Source organism: Phodopus roborovskii, unplaced genomic scaffold, assembly GCF_943737965.1.
Source record: "Phodopus roborovskii unplaced genomic scaffold, PHOROB, whole genome shotgun sequence".
Lineage (NCBI taxonomy): Eukaryota > Metazoa > Chordata > Mammalia > Rodentia > Cricetidae > Phodopus > Phodopus roborovskii.
Window position 1 is genome coordinate 39,469,848 of NW_026126525.1, and position 25,349 is coordinate 39,495,196.

Here is a 25,349-nt window from a genome sequence, read left to right on the forward strand (position 1 = left end):
GCGCACACACACACATGCACACACACAAGTACATAACAACAATTAAAGGGAAATAAGGCTGTGAATTTGAAAGAGACTATACAGGAAGATTTAAAGGGAGGAAAAGGAAGAGGGAAATGATGTAATTATAATCTCAACAACAACAAACTACTAAAATTTGCTGATCCTTGTGAGATATCATTTTCTCTGGCATTCCCTATTCCCATGCTTTATCTCCGAAATGATGACTTGAAAAGGAGCAACTTTTTCTTGAATATGTTATTAATTAGTAAAATAACGACAATAACATTATAACAATGACATTTTACCATGTATCTGCTTGCTCTGATTCTGTGTCAGCTACATACGTTGTCATATTCATAGGAATACTCCGCATTATTTTTCCATTCACTGACAAGCCTTGGGAAAGGCTTGGTCCTGGAGTTGTTGTTTTTAATTCTGTACATCATGTAAGTGGAAAGAAAAAAAAAAGGTTACAACAATTACATATAATATGGAAATAGTCAAAAAAATCTCAAGCTATTTTGGGGGCAAAATAAACCAATATAGGGATAACAACCAGAAAACAGAGAAGCCAGTAGAACTATGTCGCTGTTGGCTGTTATCCTGATCATCTGCATACTCACTTCTTTATTGTTTACTCCTAGTGGTTAATATGATTATAGATATGTGAACAATTACCATAAATAATAACTAGTAACAAATAATTTCTTGAATACGAAGAGAAAAAAGAAGGGGAAGGAAGGAGACTATCTGGCACTATTGGCATGAAACATTCTAAACCAGAGTGGCACCAAGTCTACCTTGAGGACGAAAGTGCAGATAGCGGAGTGATTACAGTGCATACTTTTATTCTCTTCCATGGCCTTGTTTCTATATGAAATCACACTAGAGAAAGCCCTGATCTGCTGGTCAAAAGCCAAATGCAGGATCAGTTTTGTCCTGATTGTTACAAAATCTCAAGTTTTCTCAGCTTTGACATCTGCCACCCTCCTCCACCTTGGAGACAGAGTCTCATAGAGCCCATGCTGGTCTCGAACTGATGTGTAGCTACAGCTAGCTTTGAACTCCTATTCCTCCTGCCTCTGCCTTTGGAATGCTGCAATTTCAGACTGGCACCACCTTATTTGGTGGCTTCTTAAAAAATCTTATGATAAACTTTAATTTTAAGACGTTTTAGATTTATAGAAAAACTGAGCCACATACCCAATAATAGCATTTTATATTTATATAATATAGTGGTTCTCAACATGGAGGTTGTGACCCCTTTGGGTCACAGGGGTCACATCAGATATTTACATTATGATTCATAACAGTAGTAAAATTACAATCATAAAGTAGCAATGAAAATAACTTTATGGCTGGGGTCACTAAAACATGGGGAACTGCGTTAAGGGGTCAGCATAATACAACTGCTAAAATGAACAAACCAACACTAATAATAATTATACTATTACTAAATAAAGCTTCTGGTTTATTTAATTTTTATTTACTCTGGGTTTTTTTTTTTTTTTCCTACTACAGGATACTTGTTATTTTTACTTGCCAGCTTGTATAATGTTTCTGAGGATGGAGCCAGTACCTTACCCATGCTAGGCAAGCACTAACCCTTTGAGCTATAGTACCAGTTCTATCTTTTCAGTAGAAAGAGTCAATGACCTCAAAGGCCTTTTCACATATAAAAACATTAGATTAAAAAAAAAAAAGTTTTGTTGGTTCATACCGCCAAGAGAACCTTGTGAACTAGTAACCTGGCTCAATTACCCAAGTATTTATATCTACTACAACAAATTGCCTGATGCTGCCAGTGGGTACAAAACTGATATGAGCTTATAAACATGCTATGGGTCAAAAGAGGCATGCAAGCAGTTGGTTAACCTGATAAACCCTATAATTGGGGTGGGGGGAGAAGCCATTGGAGCAACTATTTATAGCTTGTATGAAAGCTGAAAGAGAAGAAAACATCTTGAAAAAGCTTCTTGAGAGGTAAACACATGTGAAATGAGTATGAATTGATGGGCAGTCCCGACATTATAGGAACTAAGTGTGAGCAACAAGGTATGAAGTGTAAGAGCTAAAAAATAAAAAAAGGCATGCAGTATTTTGTTGAAGCATCAGGAAGTGGTAAGACTTGAAGGAGAGGGGCCGCAGTAAAATTATTGAGGAGCCAGACTATGTTTAGACAAAGGGTTCCTTTCACAATGAGTGGTAAATAAACATGAACCATACTGAGGGCTCTCGTAGGAGGACCATTATCAGGAACCCACCAAGGGCTGTGGCTTCAGACAGGAAGGAGGAGAACCACAGCAGAAGCGCAACTGAGGGAGCATTTCCAATATGAGTAAAGCAACATGGAGGCAAGAATAAAGATTGACTCAAGTTTGCAGCCTGAATGTCTGATTCCTTGTACACTGAGCTCTCTAGTCCAGATCTTCCCCAGAAATTCAAATCAGTGGCTCTTGAGGTCTGTATAGACATGCAAACTTATACCAAACAAAACAATCAGCTGCTTCAGCGATGTCCCAGAACACTGTGAGCTAAAGAATTCAAATTTACAGTAAAAATTGTTTCTGCAGTGTACATAAAATTGAGAATCTGTGCTCTAAAGAGAAACAAAAGACTGCGGCCACAAATGGGAGCTAGGAAAGAGAAGCTGCTGACTTAAATGCAGCAATTTTCATGTTTGTGCTGTAAATTACTGATAAATTTGGTTCCTGCCTCCATAATAGAAACAAATGACATCTGCTATTTCTAAAAAGTTTGACTTTTGATTTTATTCTTTATTTTACGTGCATTGGTGTTTGACCTGTATGTGTATCTGTGTGAGGGTGTCGGATCCCCTGAAACTGGAATGGCACACAGTTGTGAGCTTCCATATGGGTGCTGGGAATTGAACCTGGGTCCTCTGAAAGAGCAAGAAGTGTTCTTAACCATTGAATCATCTCTCTAGCTCCCAGATTTCTAACAGATAGGATGGGATAGCCACTCCTAGAATGTGGTAATTGTAGCACTATAAATAAAAGACTCAGAAGACAGATATTGGGGTTCAAGCTTTCAAGTTGAAGATCAAAGAAGCAAAGCAGCCAAGCCAGAAGATCGTACGTACCTCTACCCAGCTGACGTGGCAATCCTGTCCCCACAAATCCTCAGAGGTAAAAGGCTCTGAATTCCTCTCCCGTCCTCCTTATATTCCTTTCTCTACCCAGCCATATTCTCCTGTCTCCACCTCACTAGTGCTGGGATTAAAAGCATGTGATCTCAGGTGCTGAGGTAACCTTTGTGTGAGCTATTTTTTTTAGGACTGGGTCAATTTCCTGAGGTCAGAGACCTCTTAATACTGAATCCTGAGATTAAAGGTGTGTGCCTAGTTTCTATGGCTAACTAGTACAGCTGCTTTACTATTTTTATTTTCAGTAGCTTTAATAAATCATAAACAATATAGCAGCATACATATTTAGGTATCTGTGTCAGTGTTCTTGTTAAAAGGATGAAGAGTTAGTCTCTAGCTTCTAATCTAAGGATAAACTCTGGATATTTTACCCATAATCCTTGGGAAAATATGAATCATAACTCGAGCAAAAGAACTTAAAACTTCCCAAGCAGTTCAAACTACATGTTCATGAAACTTAGTGGGAGAGAAAACAGACATACTTCACTTACACATCAGTAATCAAGCAGTGCAGTAGAATGTCACAACAGCTGTGACTTCAGTATCGGTTTGAATGGACTGTCTGGTTTGTGGACTTGGATTAATGCTCTAACTTCTCTACACATTGGTTCCCTTGCATATACAATGTATAAAATAACTTAAAACAAATATTTGTTTCAAATTAAATTGTAATGATACATGTAAAATTCTTACTTCAGCTTCTGCTATTGCAACAGGCAGCAGTAATTTATTGCTAATCAGTATTACTGAAAGTCTACATACCTAATTGATTCCTGGTCTTTAAGTTCTTAGTGATTCACTCCTTCCAAACTCTAATTTAAAATATTTTCTATCCACTTAAATCGGGCCATTACAGTGTTCAATTTCATGGGTATTGTTTAGTAGACTACAAATCAAGCAACAAGTATAAATGAGGAATACGTTCTCTACCTTGTCTATTAGCTGAAGTTCAATAACTGCTCATGAAAGTAGGGAAAGAAAAGCTATCAGGAAAAATCAGTGCAGAACTTTCCAAATATTCAGGGAAACATCTATACAACCCCTGGACCCAAGGCTCAGGGAAATATCTACACAACCCCTGGACCTAAGGCTCAGGGAAACATCTACATAACCCCTGAACCTAAGGCTCTGGGAACACTGCAGAAGAGAAGGCAGAAAGGCTGTAAAAGCTAGACGATCAGAGTTTGCGGTGGGATTGAATCTCCTAGTAACATAAGAAGCTACAACCACAAAGTCAAACCAATGTGATTGCCTAAACATGAGCCGAATAAGGTCAACAACAGACATGCTGATGTGGTCAGGAGAAAGCCCATGAGGCCTCAACCCAACACAAAGAACTACAGGCAACTAAGGAATACTGAGAGTAGGAGAAATAGCCTTCCCTAGGGAAGAGCACACCAATTGGTTATCCAGTACCAAGAGGTCAGCCCTGAAAGCATAGAAGTAACATTATTAGACTGAATAGGCTACATTTAAAAATATGTGTATATACACATATATGCATCTAACATTTAATGAAAAAAGAGGCCATTAATTTGAAAGAGTGCAAGGAGGGGTGTATGGGAGGGTTTAGAGGGAGGAAAGTGAAGAGAAAAATGATGTAATTGTAATGTAAAAAGGAAAGACAAAAATAATAATTATAAATGAATCAACATTTTCCTAGAAGTATAGGAACATACAGTAATCCTTAGGTGTCCAGTATTCCAAGACACTATTCCTCACAACAATACCAGGTGCTCAAGTCCATTCTGTTAAAAATGGCACAGTATTGATGTATCAGATCCTGATTACTTAATTATAAATGCTAATTCAGCTGTTGTCCAATGGTTGGAGAGTAATGTCTTGAAAAAGAAGTTGATACATATAGATGTTAAACTGTTTTTTTTTTTTTTTTTTTTTTTTTAACTTTTAACAAATGAGGTCTTGCTATCTAGACTAGACAAGCTTGGAATTCACATGTACCCTAAGCTGGCCTTGAATTTATGATTACCCTGCCTCCATTCTAAGTATCTTTAACTGAATAATTGGTAATTTGGTGGAACCTATGGACACCGACATCTAAATGAAACAAACGAAGTCTAGTGGCCCTCTCTGAGTGGCTCCACAGTAGTTTTCTACTGTGTGCACTCTGCTTGTTCACTGTCCTGAACTACAGGTGTGCACTCTGCTTGTTCACAGTTTGAATCCGGATCCTGCTCACTTTACTCACTAATGACTCTTCAGCAACTAGAGCTGCACCCAGTATTATGGCAGGATTATGTATGAAGTGAGTAAATGAACAAATGTATAAGTAGATGAGTTTCAAAGGTATGATCACACCTCACAAGTATAACAGTAAAGTACATATATAAATAAATATATATGTTTACAAAATTTCTAAATAATCAATAAAATGTCTTATTTACCTGTACAAGGCTGACCCTGAGGATTACAGTAATTCTCTGTAGTCATAAAAATAACAGCCAGTCCAATTTCTGCTTCAGGAATAGGTCTAAGACCATGCCTATGAGAATAAAATAGTTTAAATACAGTAATATACTAAAACTAACAACTTTTAAAATATAATATCAAGCCTGACAAATCTATTTTTCTTCCCAAAGAGATACTAAATTTTTTAAATTTATTGTTTATTAATTTTTTTTTTTACATTCCAATCCCAGTTCCCCCTCATTCCTCTCCTCCCGCTACCCTCCACTTCTCCCCTCCTCCCATCTGTCCCACAGAGAGGGTAAGGCCTCCCCTATGAAGTCTACTAAGTCTGTCTCATCATCTTGAGGCAGGACCAAAGCACCTCTCCACCTACCACACCCCTGTGCCTAGGCTGGGCAAGGTATCTCTCCATAAAGAATGGGCTCCACTAAGCCTGTGCATTAGTGTTAGATCTTAGACCCACCACCAATGGCCTCATATATTGTCCCAGTCATGCCATTGCCACCTATATTAAGGGAATCTAGTTCAGTCTTACGCAGGTTCCCCAGATGAGACACTAAAATTTTATGGACAGAGCTTGAAATGTGGAAACATTTTTAAATTCTTTTCTAGGGCAGTGCTGTGGACAAGTCATCATCTTCAGCAACCCAGTTAACATTATCAATAAGATCAGGGCTAAGCATCAGTTCTACCTATAATTCCGAGGATAAGCAAATAGTTCTATCTAGAGGGACAACGAAACAGACCTTCATATACAAATCTATGATTACACTGATCCCCAGCAGAAAGACAGTGAGGAGGTGAGAACTACAGTCACCATGTGTACACTTATGCACGCACAAACATAAGGTGAGTAAATTAAGTCTATACAAGTTTCATGTTTGTGGGGAACTGAGAGCAGGGTTTGGCTCTGCTGCAGTGACTCATCTCAAACTCATTAACTCAAGTGGCCCTCCCACCTCAGCACCCAGAGCTTTGGGATTATAGGTTGGCTCAAAGTACTTCATTCAAGAATCTTATGGGGACTCTATTTGCTATATTCTACAATTTTCTAAAACAGGATACTTAGTATAATTTTTTTTAAAAAACCATATAGAATCTATAACTTAAATTTGAAGTCACAAAGTACCTTTTAATATTCACTGAATAGCTGTTTTAAATGGCTGTGGTAGTCTGAATTATGTGACATGTTTTATTTGTTCTGAATTCAGAGTTTTACTGCATGCATACTTATAACAATATTGTGCCAAAAATAAGATTTGAGGGCTAGAAGAGATGTATCAGCAGTTAAGACTGACCTTCCTAGACTATATCCTCTACCCTCCCCATGCAATTAGGGTAGGATAAGCTACAACTGCCTGGGATACCTACCGGGTGGCTAGACACTCAGCTGTAAGGTCCAATGACCCTATCCATACCTCCTTCTATGAGGAAAGACTAGCAGTCAAAAAGTCTAACTATAGTAGGGTGGGGTGAGGTAGCACATGCCTTTAATCCCAGGACTCTGGAGACAGAGGCAAGAATATCTCTTTGAGTTTGAGTTTACACAGTGAGTTCCAGGACAGCCCGGGCTATACAGTGATATCTATCCCTATTCTCCCCAAAAGAAAGAAAGAAAGGCGGGAGGGGGGGAGGGAGGGGGGGAGGAAGGAAAGTCAGCTATGACAATCTTTTCTGATTGGCTGATCAGACTCTTGAAGATGGTAGCAGTCTGACTCCAAAGGCAGTCTTGTATATCACAGATGGAGAAGAGTTCAACTGGCAGAGTGTTTGCCTATACCTGAAACCCTATGTTTGATCCTTAGCATAAAACCAGTATGGTGGTTTAAGCTGTACTCCCAGCACTCAGGGGTAGAGACAAGATCAGAAGTACAAAGTCATCCCTTGGCTACACAGTAAGTTTGAGAAGAGCTCTGACTCCAAAACACAAACAAACCCAAAACCAAACCAAACAAAAAATAGCTGACATTCTCCCTACTTCCCCACATTAGACCATAAAGATATATATATATATATATGTATGTATTTTACCATATACATATAGAATCACATATTAGTATATGAAATGTGTAAGTACAAGTAATTATGAAGGGAAAGCTTTTAAATTCTAGGTACTTTTGGAAAGTATTTTACTTTTTAAGTTTTAACCCAACTTCAATATATTGTGCATAAAAACTACTAGTTCATTAAGTTTAAGAAATTGCTGGACATGGTGGCACACACCTTTAATTCTACCACTTGGCAGGTAGATCTTTGTGAGTTCAAAACCAGCTTGATCTACATAGTGAGTTCTAGGACAATCAGAGCTACATAGTGAGATCCTTTCTCAAAATAAAGCAAAATGCAAAAATCTGTAAAAGGAACAAGAGGTAGAAAATACCTACATACAATTATATAGATATCCTACCAGGTAGTCCCTGAAATAACAATTCTGAAGTACATGGCTCAGCAAATGGGTAGACACATTAACTGGGCTATATAAAATCCACTTGAAGGATTAACCAGTGAAGAATGATTTCATACCTTTGAAGAATATCCATTATCAAATGAATCCATGTTTTCTGGGAGTCAGTAATTATGATTTGTGTATTTGTTATTCCTATATCAACAACACAAGTTCCAGGAGCTGAAAAGAAACTCTCTTCTTCTTCATTTTCTTCTGTAATCAGCCTGGCTTCCCCTCCTCCGAAAACAATGGCTGAACTCAATTTCTTATGCTAGAAATGGAACAGAGCAGAACATCAGCTGCACCGAGGCTTTTGAGTGCATACTGGACTTGGGAATTAAAATAGAAGAATTCATCCTACTTTCCAGTGGGCAATTTGAGCTTCCATTTTGAAAAAAATCCCTAGTTCAACGGATACATCACTACACTGTTTGTTCATCACACTCCCACACAGTTCTCTAAGGACTGGTTCACTCACATGATTTTGCCACTAAAACATAAACTCCTGAAATCTTGTGTTTTGGAACACAAGACATTCCACAAATGTTCTGTTTGCTAAACCAGTTAGGACTGGTTTTCTCCCCCACTATGGTATTCACATAAAGTACACAGGTCAATTAGGCACTGTTAGAAGATACCATAATAAGATACACAAACACTGAGCAGCTTCTAGTGCATAAGCAGCTTTTTATCGTATTTCACACATCTATACAAAACACCAAAAGAGTAGCCCTGACAGCTGCCAATGAAAATACTAATGTGGAGGCTGGGCAGACCCTAAGAGACTAAGGGCACTGCATGCCCTTCCAGAGGACATGGGCTAAGTTTCCAGCACCCACATGCAGTGACTCATAACTGTCTAACTCTAGTCCCAGGGCATCTGATGCCCTTGTCCGACCTCTAAAAGTACTAGGCATGCATGAGATGCACATGCAAACAAAACACCCACACACAAAAAGTAAATGAATACAATTAAAAAAAAAAAAAGAAATAAAGATAAGAAAAAGAAAACTAATGTATCCTACTTTAAAATTACCTGTTTGGCATTTAAAAATACAAATGTTTTCCCTTTGAAGATTTGTCTCCTTTCTTGTCGTCCTGACAGATCAACACTTTTATTTCCAATAGCTGGTTCATCAATGGGTGGGTAAAAACTGTAAAAATAATTAAAATATAGTCTAATTATACTTTAATTATATACTTTTCTCTGTGTTTACTATTAAACTTGTGAATCAAGTGACTACCTTATACCAAAAGGTTGAATTTCATTATTACTTGAACCAGGTACAATGACATATCTCTATATCCCCAAGAGGCAGAAGCAGAGAATCAGTAAAAGCTACTTGGCTTACATTATGAACTAGAGTAACTGAAAAAATATGGTACAATGTGAGCAACCAGCCAGGGCAGCATAGTGAGATCCCATCACAACAAAACAAAACCAAGAAGAAGCAAACAAAACCCAGTATTTTGAGATATTTTGTTTGTCTTGTTTTTTATTTTCTCAGTAAAATTTTATCTGAAACAAAATTACCAAGTATCTAGATGCCTTTTCCTAAAATATGATACTGGTTTCATACATTGTAGCAAAATGCCTCTGTATTTTCTTAAAATAAATATGAAACTAGTTCCATACACTATAGCAAAAATTCTTCTATATTTTCTTAAAATAAATACACTAAGGGAGATGATTACAAGGCACATAATAAAGTTGGAAGGTTGTTTGTGGCAGATCTCTTCTCAACCAAGGCCCCTGGAGAATGTATAGTAGGCACATTATGACCTGCAGAGTAAGGAGCACTGCACTTGTGAATCCACAGCTAGCTGTCAGCAAGCATGTACTGTATCCCAGACAGAATACTACTTAACCTTCCAAGATTTCACACTGCAAACATCATATAGAAATAGCTGTGTAAAGGGCTAGCAGAGCTTTAAAGCCTTTTCATGGCCAACAAGCTATGAATGAATGTCAGAGATCTATGGCGATTCTCCCAGCAGTGAGAATTATTTAAAATAAAATAATTGAGAGGACAGGTTATGGCATGAGAGCTCTGTACAAACTGAAGGAGAATTCCCCCTCTTTCCTTACATTCAGACATACACAATGTAAACGTGCCTCTGTGAATATACCTGATACTCTACAATACCCAGTCTTCTAAAAATTAGTTCATCTACCCCAAGACTTTGGGACTCACAAGTCACATCAGGTACATGCAGTGGTGACTATCTTACCCTGTTTCTTGATGACTGGCCAAAATGCAGATGTGACTATACTAAACAGAATAGCACTTGCTGCATTATCAGAACACAGCATGCCCAGATTTAAATTTAGAGCTAGTCATACTTTTTCAGTCACTATAGTTTATTTGCTATTTCTTATATTCATTTCTATTAATAATCAATTGTTATAATACATTTATGTTATGAGTGTTTACACACATACACCATACATATACATGTTGGTGCACCATGTGTGGAGCTCAACTAGAGTTACAGACAGTTGTGAATTCACCATCTAGGTGTTGGGAACAAAACCCAGGGTCTTTTGAAAGAGCAGTCTGGACTATAAAATGAGACCCTGCTCAAATAAACAAATAAACAAATAGATAAATAAAAAGGAAAAAAGAATACTCAGTCTTAAATAGATGCAGACAGATATAACATATAAGGAATTACCACTTGGCAAATGACTATGCACTTTTTAAGTGTTTGCTCTTTTTCTACTATTTTCAGACGATAAAGGGGATGAGAAAGACATCAGAGAAACATCACCCTTTACAATAGCCACAGACAACATAAAATATCTTGGGGTGATGCTTACCAAACAAGTGAAAGACTTACATAACAACTTTGATTCTTTAAAAAAAGAAATTAAAGATACCAGAAAATGGAAAGATCTCCCATGCTCTTGGACAGGGAGGATCAACATAGTTAAAATGGAAATCTTGCCAAAAGCAATCTACAGATTCAATGTAATCCACATGAAATCCTGGCACAATTCTTCACAGATCTTGAAAGAACAATCCTCAACTTCATATGGAAAAACAAAAGACCCAGGATAGCCAAAACAATCCTGTACAATAAAGGAACTTCCGGGGACATCACCATCTCTGACTTCAAACTCTATTATAGAGCTATAGTACTGAAAACAGGTTGGAATTGGCACAAAATCAGACAGGTAGACCTGAAAGACTTAAACTAGCAAAGAAATGAAATGAAGCCCAAATAACTGAAATGCTGGGTGGAATTTGCTAACCAACCTGAGATAGCAGGACACCAAGAATTCACACTGCCCCTCCTTTCAGTGAGTCCTTTCAGTGAGTCAGCAGGTGGTAAATAGAGTCCTTAAGAAACAAAGAGATAGCTGCAACTCTGGTTTGCTCAGACAAGATTAATTAGCACACCTGGAGGCCCTAAGGTCTGCTGACCCTAACAGTGAGACCACCCAGCCTCAAAGGATCATGTACTCAATGGACAGGGGTCATACCCCCTCCCTAAGCTTGTGGGTTTTGCCTTTAAAAAGGCCTGTGCCTGGAGAATGATGCTTCTCTCTAGCCTGCCTGCTGAGGGAGCCCATTTGCGCAAATGTTTCCTGTTCATTAAAGCCTCTTGCATGTTGCATCAACTGGACTGGCCATTGAGTTCTTGGGGGCACTGACCGAAACTGGGTGACTTCTCATTCTGAGGGTCTTACAGACCAATGGAATCAAATTGAAAACCCAGATATTAATCCACACATCTCAGAACACCTGATTTTTGACAGAGAAGCTAAATATTTATACAATGGAAAAAATAAAAGTATCTTCAACAAATGGTGCTTACATAACTGGATGCTGGTATGTAGAAGACTTCAGATAGATCCATATCTATCACAATGCACAAAAGTTAAGTTCAAATGGATCAAAGACCTCAACATAAACCCAGCCACACTGATCCTCTTAGAAGAGCAAGTGGGAGCTACCCTTGAACAAATTGGTATGGGAGACTGATTCCTGAACATAAAGATCAGTAGCACAGATCAACAATTAAAAAATGGGACCTCCTGAAACTGAGAAGCTTCTCTAAGGCAAAGGACACAGTTGACAAGACCAAACAGCAGCCCACAGATTGGGAAAAGATCTTTACCAACCCCACATCTGACAGAGGGCGGATTTCCAAAATATGCAAAGAACTCAAGAAGCTAGTTACCAAAACACCAAATAATCCAATTAAAAATTGGGGTACAGAACTAAATAGAGAATGCTCAATGGAGGAATCTAAAATGCTGAATGACACTTAAGAAAGTACTCAACATCCTTAGCCATCAGAAAAATGCAAATCAAAACAACTCTGAGATACTATCTTACTCCTGTCAGAATGGCTAAAATCAGAAACACCAAAGAGAGTTTATGCTGGAGAGGATGTAGAGAAAGGGGCACTCTCTTCCACTGCTGTTAGGAGTACAAACTTGTACAGCCATTTTGGAAATTAGTATGGTGGCTTCTCAGGAAAATGGGAAGCAGTCAAGATCCAGTAATTCCACTCTTAGGCATATATACAAAAGATGCACATTCATACGACATGGATACCTGTTCAAATATGTTCACAGCAGCATTATTTTAATAGCCAGAACCTGGAAGCAATCTAGATGCCCCTCAACTTAAGAACAGATGGAGAAAATGTGGTATATTAACACAACAGAGTAGTACTCAGTGGAATCCTAAAATTTGCAGGGAAATGGATGGAACTAGAAGAAACCATCCTTAGAGAGGTAACCCAGTCACAAAAAGACACAGTATGTATTTACTCATATATGGATTTTAGACAGCAAAGGAATACCAGCCTGCAATTCATACCGCCTGAAAAGCTAGGAAACAAGGAGGACCCTAAGAGAGACATGCATAGTCCCCCAGAGAAGTAGAAAGGTACTGATCTCTGGAGCAAATTGGGAGCATGGAGTGAGGGGAGAGGGAGTTAGGAGAAAGAGAAGGAGAGAAGAGGGGAGAGATGGGCCTGAGGGAGCAGGAAGATTGAGACAGTGAAAGAATAGAGGTGAACAACAACAACAAAAAAAGATACCATAATAAAGGGAGCCATTATAGATTTAAGGATAAATCTGGCACTAGGGAAATGCCCAAAGATCTACAAGGATGACCCCAATTAACAATCTAAGCAATAGTGGAGAGGCTACCTTTAATGCCCTTCTATGATAGTAAGATTGAAGACTACCTTATATGCTATCCTAGAGCCTTCATCTAGTAGCTGATGGAAGCAGAAGCAGATACCCATAGCTAAACTCTGAGCTGAACTCCTGGAATCCAGTTACAGAGAGGGAGGAGTAATGAGCAAAGGGGTCAAGACCAGGCAGGAGAAACCCACAGAATCAGCTGACCTGAACAAGGTGGAGTTCATGCACCCAAGTCTGATAACTGGGAAACCAGCATAGGACTGACCCAGACCCCCTTAATGTAGATGTGAGTTAGGAGGACTGGGCAGTCTATGGAGTTTCTAGTAAGGGATCAGTATTTATCCCTAGTATACAAATGGACTTTGGGAGCCCATTCCACATAGAGAGATACTTTCTCAGTCTAGACCCATGGGGGAGGGACTAGGCCCTGCCCCAAATGACATGACAGACTTTAGAGAATCCCCATGGAAGGCCTCACCCTCCCTGTGGAGCAGAAAGGGGATGAGCTGAGGTTTGGTGGAGTGATAGGGGAGGATGGTAGGGTGAGGGAACTGGGATTAACGTGTAAAAAAAAACTTTGTTTCAAATTTAAATAAAAAATGAAAAAAAAAAATCTGTTTGGAAAAAATTGCCTGAACTGGGTAGTTTAAAATTGGTAATAAATTTACTGACTTGTAAAACCTTTTAATTAAAACTCTGTCATCATGGCTGAGGATATAGTTCAACTGGACAAGTGCTTGCCTAGTATACAAGAAGCTCTGTTCACTCTCCAGTGCCACATAAACCGAGTACTGTGGCACTCACCTGTCATCCTAGCAGTCAGGAGGTGGAAACAAGACATCACAAGTTCAAAGTCACCTTTTGACTACAAAGGTTAAGGCCAGCCTGAGACACAGGACTGTCTCAAAGACAACAATACCTTTCAGTTTCTGGAGGCTGTTTCTTAGACTCAACTGCTTTGAGAAATTCAGAAAAGTATTCTGGCTTTACAATGGGACGTCCACAAATGAGTGCACATATAGTCTAAAAAAGAAAATCACATGTAACTATAAATACATATATTCATACAGTAGTTCAATCAAATGAAGTTGCAGGCTATAAACTACAGAGGTGGTTCTACACAGTTTTTCCTTTCAAAGTCCTATACGTACAAAAGAGATACAATCTGCAGTAGACTTCAGTACTTAGTCACAGCTTAGGTTTAGAGCATAAACCACTAATGAACACTGACATTTGAGAAGACTCAATCACTATTATAAATGTAGGCTGCTGAGACTCACCAAGGTAATACTGAACTACAAGAACTTTGTAGTCTTTGTTAGTAGACTCTTCTATGTGAAACAGGAGTGTGAGTCATGAGATGGTGTGAGGACAGGAGAAAGGGGACTTGAGATTGGTGATGTAAGATGCTGACACTGAAGAGTGGCAAGCACTTTAACTCTAGTCTCTGTTTTAGACTGCAAACATCATCTATGCAATCAAATGAATTTCACAGTAAAGGATAATAGATAACCTTTTAAAGATGAATGCCAAATCAAAATCCGAGATACAAGTCAGTGTGCTTTTGCTTCTCTGAGACAATAAACAGTGAAAAGCCTCAATACAAATAATAGGTAGTCATCGGTGAATCTATAGCCATTCTGAACAGTTTCAAAGTAAATGGCTGTCAGAGTCTGTATATACCAAGTAAGTGAGCTTAAGCTGTCAGACCTGATCTCAACACACAAACTTCCAACCTACTTTAATGGTGACTTTGACTGACGACATGATAAGGTGAGTACATTCTTCTGTCCAGTTGTTGACAGTAAGTCCTCCAAGCTGTAGTACAGCTTGATTTAAAACAGTTTTCCCAGAGACATCTAAACAAGAAGAACAAACAACCAACGGCTCATATTCCACTCTGTAAATGAAAATAAATTACATAAAGTTAGATTGTAATTCTGGGGACAGCAACTACAGGATTTTAAAGTATCTCATTTTAATTTCAATGTGTTTTTCCTAAGAAAATTGTCATTTAAGTCTTGAGTCCTAATGAAGAAAAAGCAATGACCAAAAATTAGCATTACAGGCTACCCATGAGGATTCAAACACTTGACCTTCTCTTACAACTCTCAGGGTCCACTCCAACTTGTTCAGTCATGGCAGTTTCAATTCGTCATCCATAAAGCCTCATCTTCTAGAATTTCAGATAAAGCTGTGTATTTTACATCACTTTGAAACTTCTTACCTGAATTTACTTTCAAACACCCCAAAGGTAACTCTATCTCCTGTCTTCAAAGTGTAGGAAATGCCATTCTGTATTTTTTCCTCATTAATAAAGGTTCCATACTTAGAATTATCTTTTATTGTTAATGTAGGAATTTCATGTGTTTGACTCTGGAAAATAAAAATCAACAAATAATTTAAAGTCTTTAACCACTTAATAATAGGATGGATTTCATAAGATTAATAAATTTCTGTGTAAGCAAAAAATATATAGATGATGAGGCTGCCTTTGGGGAATGATTACTCAACTAGCAATTAATATTTTCCCCTAGAGACAAGAATTACCCTTCTTGGAATAGATTTCACTGCTAAGATAGTTGGATTTTCCTAACCACTCAATTCATTCTTCCTTGTTGTTTGTTTGGTACAGTCTCTTTTGTGTTGAACATATCAGATGTAGCCTCTCCTGCACATTATTTTATACTATCAAAATTGTACCATTAAAAACTAACTCAATGAGAATACAGGGTTAAAAGCTAGAGTTTCTGACTGAATATAAGTATTTTCCTTTTTCTAGAGGGAATAATAAACATTTTCCCTATTCTGAAAAGAACAGACCGAAAACCTAGATTCAGTGTTTGCATATATGCAGCCTGTGCAAAGCAATGGCTATTGTTATGCTACAAGTACTAATATAATCATCAATATTTAAATACTTTGTGACAAAACTTACCCAAAGCATGCAAGGGAGCTAAACAGCACAAACATTTCCCCAGTAAAATATGTCAACCCTACCCTAAAATGCCAGTGTCCACACAACTGCATAAAGTCCTTTAAGACTGTGGGTCGGGTAGTTTGCTGTTGCATTCTCAGAATTAGTACATGATTGACACACAAGTTTGGATCTGAGTGTCTTCCAAAGACGCATGTGTTAGAGACTTAGCTTTCAGCCTTGGGGGCTGAGGAAGTTAGGTCTGGAGAAGAGTGCCCTGGACAAAGTTCTCAGACCCCACTCTTTTCTCTGTTTGCTTCTTGTCTATCAGAAGAGAAGCAGCTTCCTAGTATGTGTTCCATGATGTATGGCATGGGCCACAGATCCAACACAGAACAGCAGAGATCACACATGGAAATCCAGAGCCAAAAAAGTGATGTTTATCTTAGCTATTTCATCACCAAAGCAAAAGAGTATCACAAAATGTTTTCTAACACTTTCTCTGAATTTCAAAATCACCTAAAAAAGTAATCTATTCAATAGAAGCACCCTATTCAAAATAAATACTAGAATCACTGCTAATTATGTTTGGATTCTTCTGCCATTGTTTGTTTTAGACAGAATGTCTACTCTGCTCATGAGATAGTAAAATAAAGTCAGCAGCATACCAAGTTGGTTACAGGAAGGTTTGCTGTTAATACAGCATGGTTTCGGCTGATTGACTGATCATTTTCTATTAGAATGGCACAGTTTTTCCTTCCAACAATGTACTCTATGCCAGCCAAAAGTCTGCATGGTTCTCCTAAAGGAAAACAAAAGTAAATAAATTTCAGGCACATACACACACACACACACACACACACACACATACATACATACATACATATTCATGGTATGGGAAATACTGTATAGGCATCACAAATAAATCACACTTCTGCTATTTAAATGCTAAGCAACTTGACATAATATATATTACATATACCTCAAATCTTTATTTTCTTCAAAAATTTTTTTTGCTGGATTTATTCATGTTTTTTGTCTGTTTGTATGTAAGTACATCATGTTGGGAGGGGGGTCTCTGCAAGCTCTATGGCTGACAGCAGAACAAGCCACAGAGAGCCAAGAATGAAATTCAGTGTAGATGACTTAGCCAGTGCTGGTCCAACTTCTGTGGCCTGACACCAGGCAGTTTATTGTAGCCATGTTTAAGCACAGCACCACTTTGGAAGAGTTTCTTGATGACAACTTAGTCCTGTATGTATCACAAAACTTAAGACATGCTTATATTGACACTCTTCACAAAGTGCATATGGCTTCTTCTATAAAGATGGGTTCTGTTGACACAGAAAGAATGTTCAAGATAAGGGTCTTGGGAGAATGACTAAGGTAAAACACAATGCCTCTCTGTGGGAGTCAGAATTGGCCTGGCCCAAAGATAATACAGGTGTTTCGTAGGCTGTTATAAAAGAGCATGTAGCATCTCTCATAAGGATGGGTTTTATGGACTGGGAAGCAATGATTAACACCTGGGGGGAAATTCTGGGATAAACAAATATAATATTCTGGGGGATTCAGTGAAGCCTGGTCCTATAAATAGCAAAAGGCCACTACTATATCCTTTCCCAGCATTTCGGATAAAGATAGGTAACCATCTCCTTCCTTTGAAGAGACAAGCCTCCATGTTTAACTTTGGTAGTTTCCCTAGTGCATATCTGTGTGTACAAGGATCTCATACCTGCTACAATTACATACATACCTGGTGCCCCTATAAATAATAAGAAGGCATCACTCTCCCCACCCCTGGAAAATTGTAGTTACAGATGGTTCTGAGCCACTAAATGGATGCTGGGAACTGAACCTGTATTCTTTACAAAAATGACAAATGGTCTTAACTGCTGAGCCATCTCTCTAGCCACACATGTTTTCTTCTTACAAAGCTTGCCTGAGTGGATACCACACTATAGCCTAAAAGTACATTTTTTTTTTTTAAACAGATAGCCAAGTATCAGTATCACAGCCTACTGACCTATCAGATGCTATCCCTATACTGTAAATGCCTCCTTGTACTATCCAAGTAGGGCTACTGCTGAAGTAAAATCCAAAGAAGGTGTTTCCGTTTTCTGTCTATAATTAATGCTTGACTAATGTGTTGTGTAGAGCTCTGTGACACTCTACCGGCTCAAAGTGACAAGCAATTCAGAAATCTTTAGTCTCTCAAACTTGAATTTGGCAGGTTGTTTATCTGTTTTGAGGCAGGTCTTGTAGCTCAGCTCAAGGGTAACCCTTTAGTTCCCTATCCTCCTCCCTCCGCCTCTGAAGTGTGAGATTACAGCCTGTGCCATTCCGTATAGAGAATTTCTGACATCTCACACAAACCCAGCGCCAGCTAGGCTCAGACTAAAGATTCAGTCCTACTTGCTCACCAACACCAATGTGTGCTCTACCTTTGCAGTGCGCCAACCCACACGGACCTTCCTGACTTTATATATTTCCTTTTATACCGTTGGAAAAAATGCCTCCCCACTAATTTCCCTGAACACAAGATCCAATCACAGGCATGTGTTTAACCTTCCATCAACTAGCAATGACTATATATGGAGACAACCACTTAGCACGTGATAACCTTTTCGCTGCAGAAAAATGGGTGGATGGGGGACTTTTTTTCCACTGTTCTGACAATATGGGGGAAAATGATGAAGTAAAAGTTTAAAGTGTCCTGTCATGTTGTGATTCTTCACGCTGGGTGTTCGGTCCCCTCCCTTGGGTTTTTCATGGTTCGCAGCCGAACTGGAGCAAGTCTAACCTGGGTCACGTACACTTCAGCACCTGGTTTACGGGGCTTCAAACATTGGGTCCAAACACCTAGTCTGCAGGAGCACTCTCCGTATCTCGGAAGCCTCCTCGCCGCCACCGGAAGGCGAGCAGGACGGACCGGAAGCGCGTTCCGCAGCTCTTCGCTCCTACCTCCCAGCAGCCGCTCTCAGGGAGAGCTGCCCACCGCCTCCCTAACGCGCCTACCTGGAGCCGCACCAGCGGCCGGGAGCAGCTTCCACATGGGTCCTGAGCCTCAGAACCCTGCGACGTGCCACGCCAACCGCGGATCCCCGGCGTGCGCGGCCACCCGGCAGCACTGACGACGGCTCCGAGACGTGCGCGCTCCCAGGACTCCACCTAGTTCCTCGGAAACGCGGGAAAGAGGCTAAAGCGCGCAGCCGGCGTCGCGCGCCACCTGATGGTCAAGTGGGAGCAGTGCAGAGCAGAAAACGCCATGTTAAAAGCGGCACTTTAATCCACAAACTATAATAGTGTCTTAAAAATCTCCGAAGTCATGTGAATTTTAAATTAAAGTACTGTCTGGTTATACTATTTCCACGTATTTAAAATGTCTTAATTTACATCATTTGTGGTAGTATCGGTTAAAATGAAGATCTCATGCCAAAGCCAACTTTAACTTTTTCCAGTGTGTCCTCAGTGCATAGTGCCAGAAACTTGTTTTTGTCTTTACACAATGTCATAATTTACTGAGTCACTTTTATGTAGCCCAAGGTGATCTTGGACTCACAGAGATCCATCTGTCCTAGTCTCCTGAATCCTGGGATGAAAGGTGTGTGCCACCCACCACTGCCCGGCTTCTACGGCTAACTAGTATGGCTGGCTTTACAGTCCGATCCCCAGGCATGCTTTATTAAGTCATAAACAATATATCACCACAGTACTCCATTTTTAAATTGGATCTTTTTTTTTTTTGATGTCTAGTTTCTTTATATATTTTTAGAGATCAGCCCTCTGTCAGATGTAAAGTTGCTGAAGATTTCTTCCCATTCTGGAGGCTGCCATTTTGTCTTATTGATACTGCCCTTTGCCTTACAAAAGCTTCTCAGTCTCCTGAGGTCCCATTTACTGATTGTAGTCCTTAGTATCTTTGCTACTGGCATTGTATTCAAGAGGTTGTCTCCTGTGCAAGTGTGCTCAAGGATATTTCCCACTTTCTCTTCTATCAGGTTCAGTGTAACTAGATTTGTGTTGACGTCTTTGATCCACTTGGGCTTTAATGTTGGGCAGGGTAATAGATATGGCTCTATCTGTATTCTTCTACATGTTGACATCCAGTTAAGCCAGTACCATTTGTTGAAAATGCTTTTTGTTTTTCATTGTGTAGTTTGACTTTCTTTTTCAAAAAAAATTGTGTCTATAGGTGTTTGATTCAGTTCCATTGATCAATATGTCTGCTTTTATGCCAATACCATGGGGTTTTTTTTTCTATAATTATTCTGTAGTAGAGCTTGAGATCGGGGATGGTAATAAGTCAGGAAGTTCTTTTATTGTACAGGATTGTTTTAGCTATCCTGGTTTTTTTTTTTTTTTTTTTTTTTTTTTTCATATGAAATTGAGTATTGCTCCATTATGAGCAGTTTCCCGCCAGCCTGGTCCCAGAGCTGCGTCAGCCCCAAATATCTCTTCTCTCATGTCCTACATTGCTCTTTTATGCTCAGTAAGGAATTGTGTTGGAATTTTGATGGGAATTGTGTTGAATCTGTAGATTGCTTTTGGCAGGATAGCCATTTTTACTATGTTAATACTACTGATTGATCCATGAGCACGGGAAATCTTTCCATCTTCTGATAACTTCCCCAATTTCTTTCTTCAAAGACTTGATGTTCGTGTCATACAGGTCTTTCATTTAATTGATTAGAGTTACCCCAAGATATTTTATATTGTTTGTGGCTATTGTGAAGGTTGTTGTTTCACTGATTTCTTTCTTAGTCCCTTTATCATTTGTATATAAGAGGGCTACAGACTTTTTTTATTTAGTCAATCTTGTATCCAACCACTTTGCTAAAGGTGTTTATCAACTGTAGGAATTCCCTGATAGAATTTTGTAGTCACTTATTATATCATATCATCTGCAAATAGTGATACTTTGACTTCTTCCTTTCCAAATTGTATCTCCTTAACTCCTTTTATTGTCTTATTGCTCTAGCTAGAACTTCAAGTACTATTTTGAGAGTGGACAGCCTTGTCTTATTCCTGATTTAACTGTAATACCTTTGAGTTTCTCTCCATTTAATTTGATGTTTGATGTATATTTAGGTATGTTCTTTATATTCCTGATCTCTCGAAAACTTTTATCATGAAGTGGTATTTGAAGGCCTTTTTTTTTGCATCTAATGAGATATCATGTGGTTTTTCTTCCTTTAGTTTGTTTATATGGTGGATTACACTGACAGATTTTCTTTTGTTTAATTATTCTTGCATCTCTGGGGACAAGCTGACTTGATCTTGATGGTAGGTGATCTCTTTGATGTGTTCTTGGATTTAGTTTGTCAGTATTTTATTGAGTATTTTTTTTTGCATCAATGTTTATGAGTGAAATTTGTCTATAATTCTCTTTCTTTATTGAGTCTTTGTGTGGTTTGAATATCAAGGTAACTTTAGCCTCATAAAAAGAATTTGGTTCCTTCTGTCCTTCTGTTTCTGTTTTTTAGATTAATTTGAGGAGTACTGGACTTAGTTCTTCTTTGAAAGTCTGGTAGAACTCTGAGCTGAAACTATCCAGCACTAAGGCTTTTTTTTTTTTTTTTTTTATTGAGAGACTTTTAATGATTGCTTCTATTTAGGGGTTATAGGTCTGTTTATATTGTTTATCTGGTCTTGAACTCCAACCTTAATCTATGATGATCTGATAAGACACAGGGGTTATTTAATTTTTTTTCTTTTTTTCTTTTTGTATCTGTTCCAACTTGCTTTGTGACTGAGTATGTGGTCAGTTTTGGAGATGGTTCCATGAGGTGTTGAGAAGAAGTTATATTCTTTGATGTTTGAATAAAATATTCTGCTAGGTTCATTTGAGTCATAACATCTGTTAGTTCTGAACTTTGTTTAGTTCCTGTCTGGACAACCTGTCCATTGGTGAGAGTGAGTTGTTAAAAGTTTCCCACAATTAATGTGTGGGTTTTGATGTATAATTTTAGATTTATAATTTTTTTTAATGTAGGAGCCATTGTATTTGGGGCATAGATATTTTGAATTGAAACATCACCTTGATGGATTTTTCATTTGATGAGTATGAATGTCCTCCTCTATCTCTTTTGATTAATTCTGGTCAAATTAGACATTAGGATATATAGCTAGACCAGCTTGATTCTTAGGTCTCTTTGATTAGAAAATATTTTTCCAACTCTTTACTTTGAGGTAATGTCTATCTTTGACACTAAAGTGTGTTTCTTGTATACAGCAGAAGGATGGATCCTGCTTTCATATCCATTCTGTGTCTTTTTATTGGCAAATTGAAGCCACTGATATTGAGAGATACTAATGACTACTGCTTATTAATTTCTGTTATTTTTGTTGTGTTATTATTGTTGTTGGTGATGGTGGTCATGATGGTGGTGGTGGTGGTGGTGGTGGTGTGTGTGTGTGTGTGTGTTTCCCTCAGCTGTGGGATTATCTATTGTTTGTTTTCATAGGTACAGCTAACTTCCTTGAGTTGGAGTTTTCCTTTTAGTACCTTCCATAGGGTAGGGTTTGTGGATAGATATTGATGAAATTCGACTTTGTCATGAGATAATCTTGTTTTCTCCATTCGTAGTGATTAAAAGTTTTGCTGGGTATAGTAGTCTGGGCTAGCATCCATGTTTTCTTAGAGTCTGTAAGAGGTCGGTTTATCCAGGCTCTTCAAGTCTCAATTGAGTTGGGTATAATTCTGATAGGTCTGTTTTCATTCTATTTTGAAACTTGTAATATTTGGCTTGGCTTCCAGTAAAGCTTGTGTCTTCTTCTGGTGTTCCTAGGACCAGCCTGGCCTACCTATGGTGGAGCTGCTGGGGCTGTTTTTTTTTTTAAATGATTGGACTGTATATGTGATGATAACCTGTTTGTCCAACTGCTATGGATTGTGTCTGGGCCTATGGAATCTGCTAGACACCAGTGAGGGTAGTTTTAGCTGGTGTGGCATGCATCTCAGTGACTGAGTTGGGGTTGGAAGCAAGGCCCAACAGCAGCAAGCCCAGGCACAAGCTTGGATGGCCTTGGCCTGGTGAAGGGTTGTGGGGGACAGACTCCAGAGAAGAGTACAGTTCCATTGGAAGGCAGATCACTCACATAGTTTGACTTGTGTGGCCTAGGCCTGCTTAGTAGAAGTCTTCGGAGGGTTTGTGAGAAGGTCCCAGCCACAGGACTGGGGACTAGTTGGGACAGCATGGGCATGGGAAAGGGTCACCAGGGGCAGAATTTAGGGAGGGGTGCTGCTGGTGGGCGGGTCACTTACCCATTCTGGCTAGTGTGGTCTATGTCTCAGTGATGACATCTGCTGGGATTGGAGATTGGAACCCAGCAGCAGCAGCAGCAGTAGAACTAAGGACATGTTGGTCTGGTATTGGCCTGGTGAATGGTTGAGGTGGACAGAATCAGGGAAATTGGGGGTAGGTCTATTTCTGTTGCTAGGCAGGTTATTCAGTCATTCTGGTTGTGTGACATGGACGTGCTTGGTGGAAATCTTCTGGGGTTGGGAGTAGGGCCTAGATGTAGGCCTGGGGTATAGCTGGGATGGCATGGGCTTGGGGGAATCAGCAACCATTTTGTACATGCAGGAAACAGTATTTGTTGTCTATCAATAGATTAAGGCATGCTCTAAGCTCTTTAAATATATTGGAAGTTGAAGGAAACTTGAGGTGAGTAATAGATTTTCTGTCCTCTGATAATTTTCTCCTCTGATACACTACGCCCGATGAAGCAGAACTGAAAAGTTTAACAAGGTATTTTGAGGGCAAAGCAACTTCTGGGCAGGTTCACTGGTCTCAGAGATGGAGACCAGAGAAGTTTTGCACCAGAGCCAGGGCAGAAACGTTTTAGAAAACTCAGCTTGTGTCCAAGTGTGGTTAAAAAAAAAAAAAAAAAAAAAATCTGAGCGCTCACACAGAGGCATGGATGACCATTGACATCAGGGAGGAAACTGACATAGCTTCTAAGGATGCAGAACTGGGCTTTTGGTGCCTTTCCTTTGTTTGGAGACTCTCTGAGCTGGCAGAGTTTGGAGAGAAGGAGGGAGCGTCCTGGACCATGCAGGAGAAAGCTAATTGAACAGTGAGTCCTACTTGGAGGAAGAGGAAGCAGGTACTTAACAGACATGTTCTCACTTCCAAAAAGAACAAAAGATACTATAATTTTGTTTGTTTTTTGTTTTTATTTGCTTGTTTGTTTGTTTCTTGAGACAGAGCTTCTCTGTGTAGCTTTGGAGCCTGTCCTGGCACTCTCTCTGTAGACCAGGCTGGCTTTGAACTCACAGGAATCTGCCTGCCTCTGCCTTCTGTGTGCTGGAATTAAATGTGTGCACCACCATCACCTGGCTAAGATACTATATTCTTATGCCAAATATGGGTGATCATAGCCTCAGGATTTGCATTCAGGTTGTCCCAGATAACCTATTCCAATGTGGAAATATTTTCTTGGATTTTTTTTTATAGTGACAGAAGTAAAGAAAGTCACAAATCAACATACTTTCCAAATAACTTAATGGAAACACCAGGTAAGCAGATTACAACAAAGAGAAATGTACAATAGATCCATATGATATCTGATGACATCCTTAGCCTTTTCATTAGAGGAAGCTAGTTGTCTGTTAATACATGTAAAAAGGATTTAACTGATACTCACAAGGCTGTTGGCTCAGACACAAAAGTAGGTGCATTGAGAGCCTTTGGTTTGCAGTATCCCAATTCTTCATAATCACAGCCATTCAATCAACTACTCTGTCAGCAGAGGAGCAGGATGAGGCAGCCTGGACCTGGTGCCAGAAGCGATGCACTGTCTTGTCCTTAGGTGCTTCTATTCAGACCAAGCTGGATCCTTAACTTCCCTGCAGAAGAGAATTTCATAAAGCAAAACTGGAGTTTGTTGATAAGAGGATTTTTAAAATATAGACTTAAGTGCAGGGGTTGACACCTAGGTGCTCTGGGAAAGACTAACACATATCCAAGAGCATGGGTGTGGGCTCCTGAAGAGAGTTGCACTTCTGAAGTGTCTTCTAGTGATTGTGTATACAGTTACATACGTCTGTATATACATATGTATACTGATCTTAAGCTACACCTGAAAAGCTGTTAAGAATTTTTTTCCATCAGGTGGTGGTGATACACACCTTTAATCCCAGCACTCAGGAGGCAGAGGTGGGTGGATCTCTGTGAATTCAAGGACAGCTTGGGCTGGTCTACAGAAACCCTGT

The 25,349-nt window shown here is 39.2% G+C and overlaps 1 protein-coding gene across 1 annotated transcript in view; it reads right to left on the reverse strand.

Annotated features, from left to right (window-relative positions):
• The window catches only part of Nbn (nibrin), a 33,987-nt gene extending 14,693 nt beyond the window's left edge, over positions 1-19,294 (reverse strand). Inside the window, exons 1-9 of the mRNA XM_051198608.1 lie at positions 19,148-19,294; positions 16,798-16,931; positions 15,440-15,588; positions 14,953-15,112; positions 14,132-14,235; positions 9,082-9,199; positions 8,123-8,316; positions 5,575-5,672; positions 309-438 (exon numbers count right to left, since the gene is read on the reverse strand). Of these exons, the coding sequence (XP_051054565.1) occupies positions 309-438; positions 5,575-5,672; positions 8,123-8,316; positions 9,082-9,199; positions 14,132-14,235; positions 14,953-15,112; positions 15,440-15,588; positions 16,798-16,931; positions 19,148-19,184 (1,124 nt within the window). The 5' untranslated portion in view covers positions 19,185-19,294. The remainder of the gene's footprint in view (positions 1-308; positions 439-5,574; positions 5,673-8,122; positions 8,317-9,081; positions 9,200-14,131; positions 14,236-14,952; positions 15,113-15,439; positions 15,589-16,797; positions 16,932-19,147) is intronic.
• Positions 19,295-25,349: the final 6,055 nt, after the last annotated feature.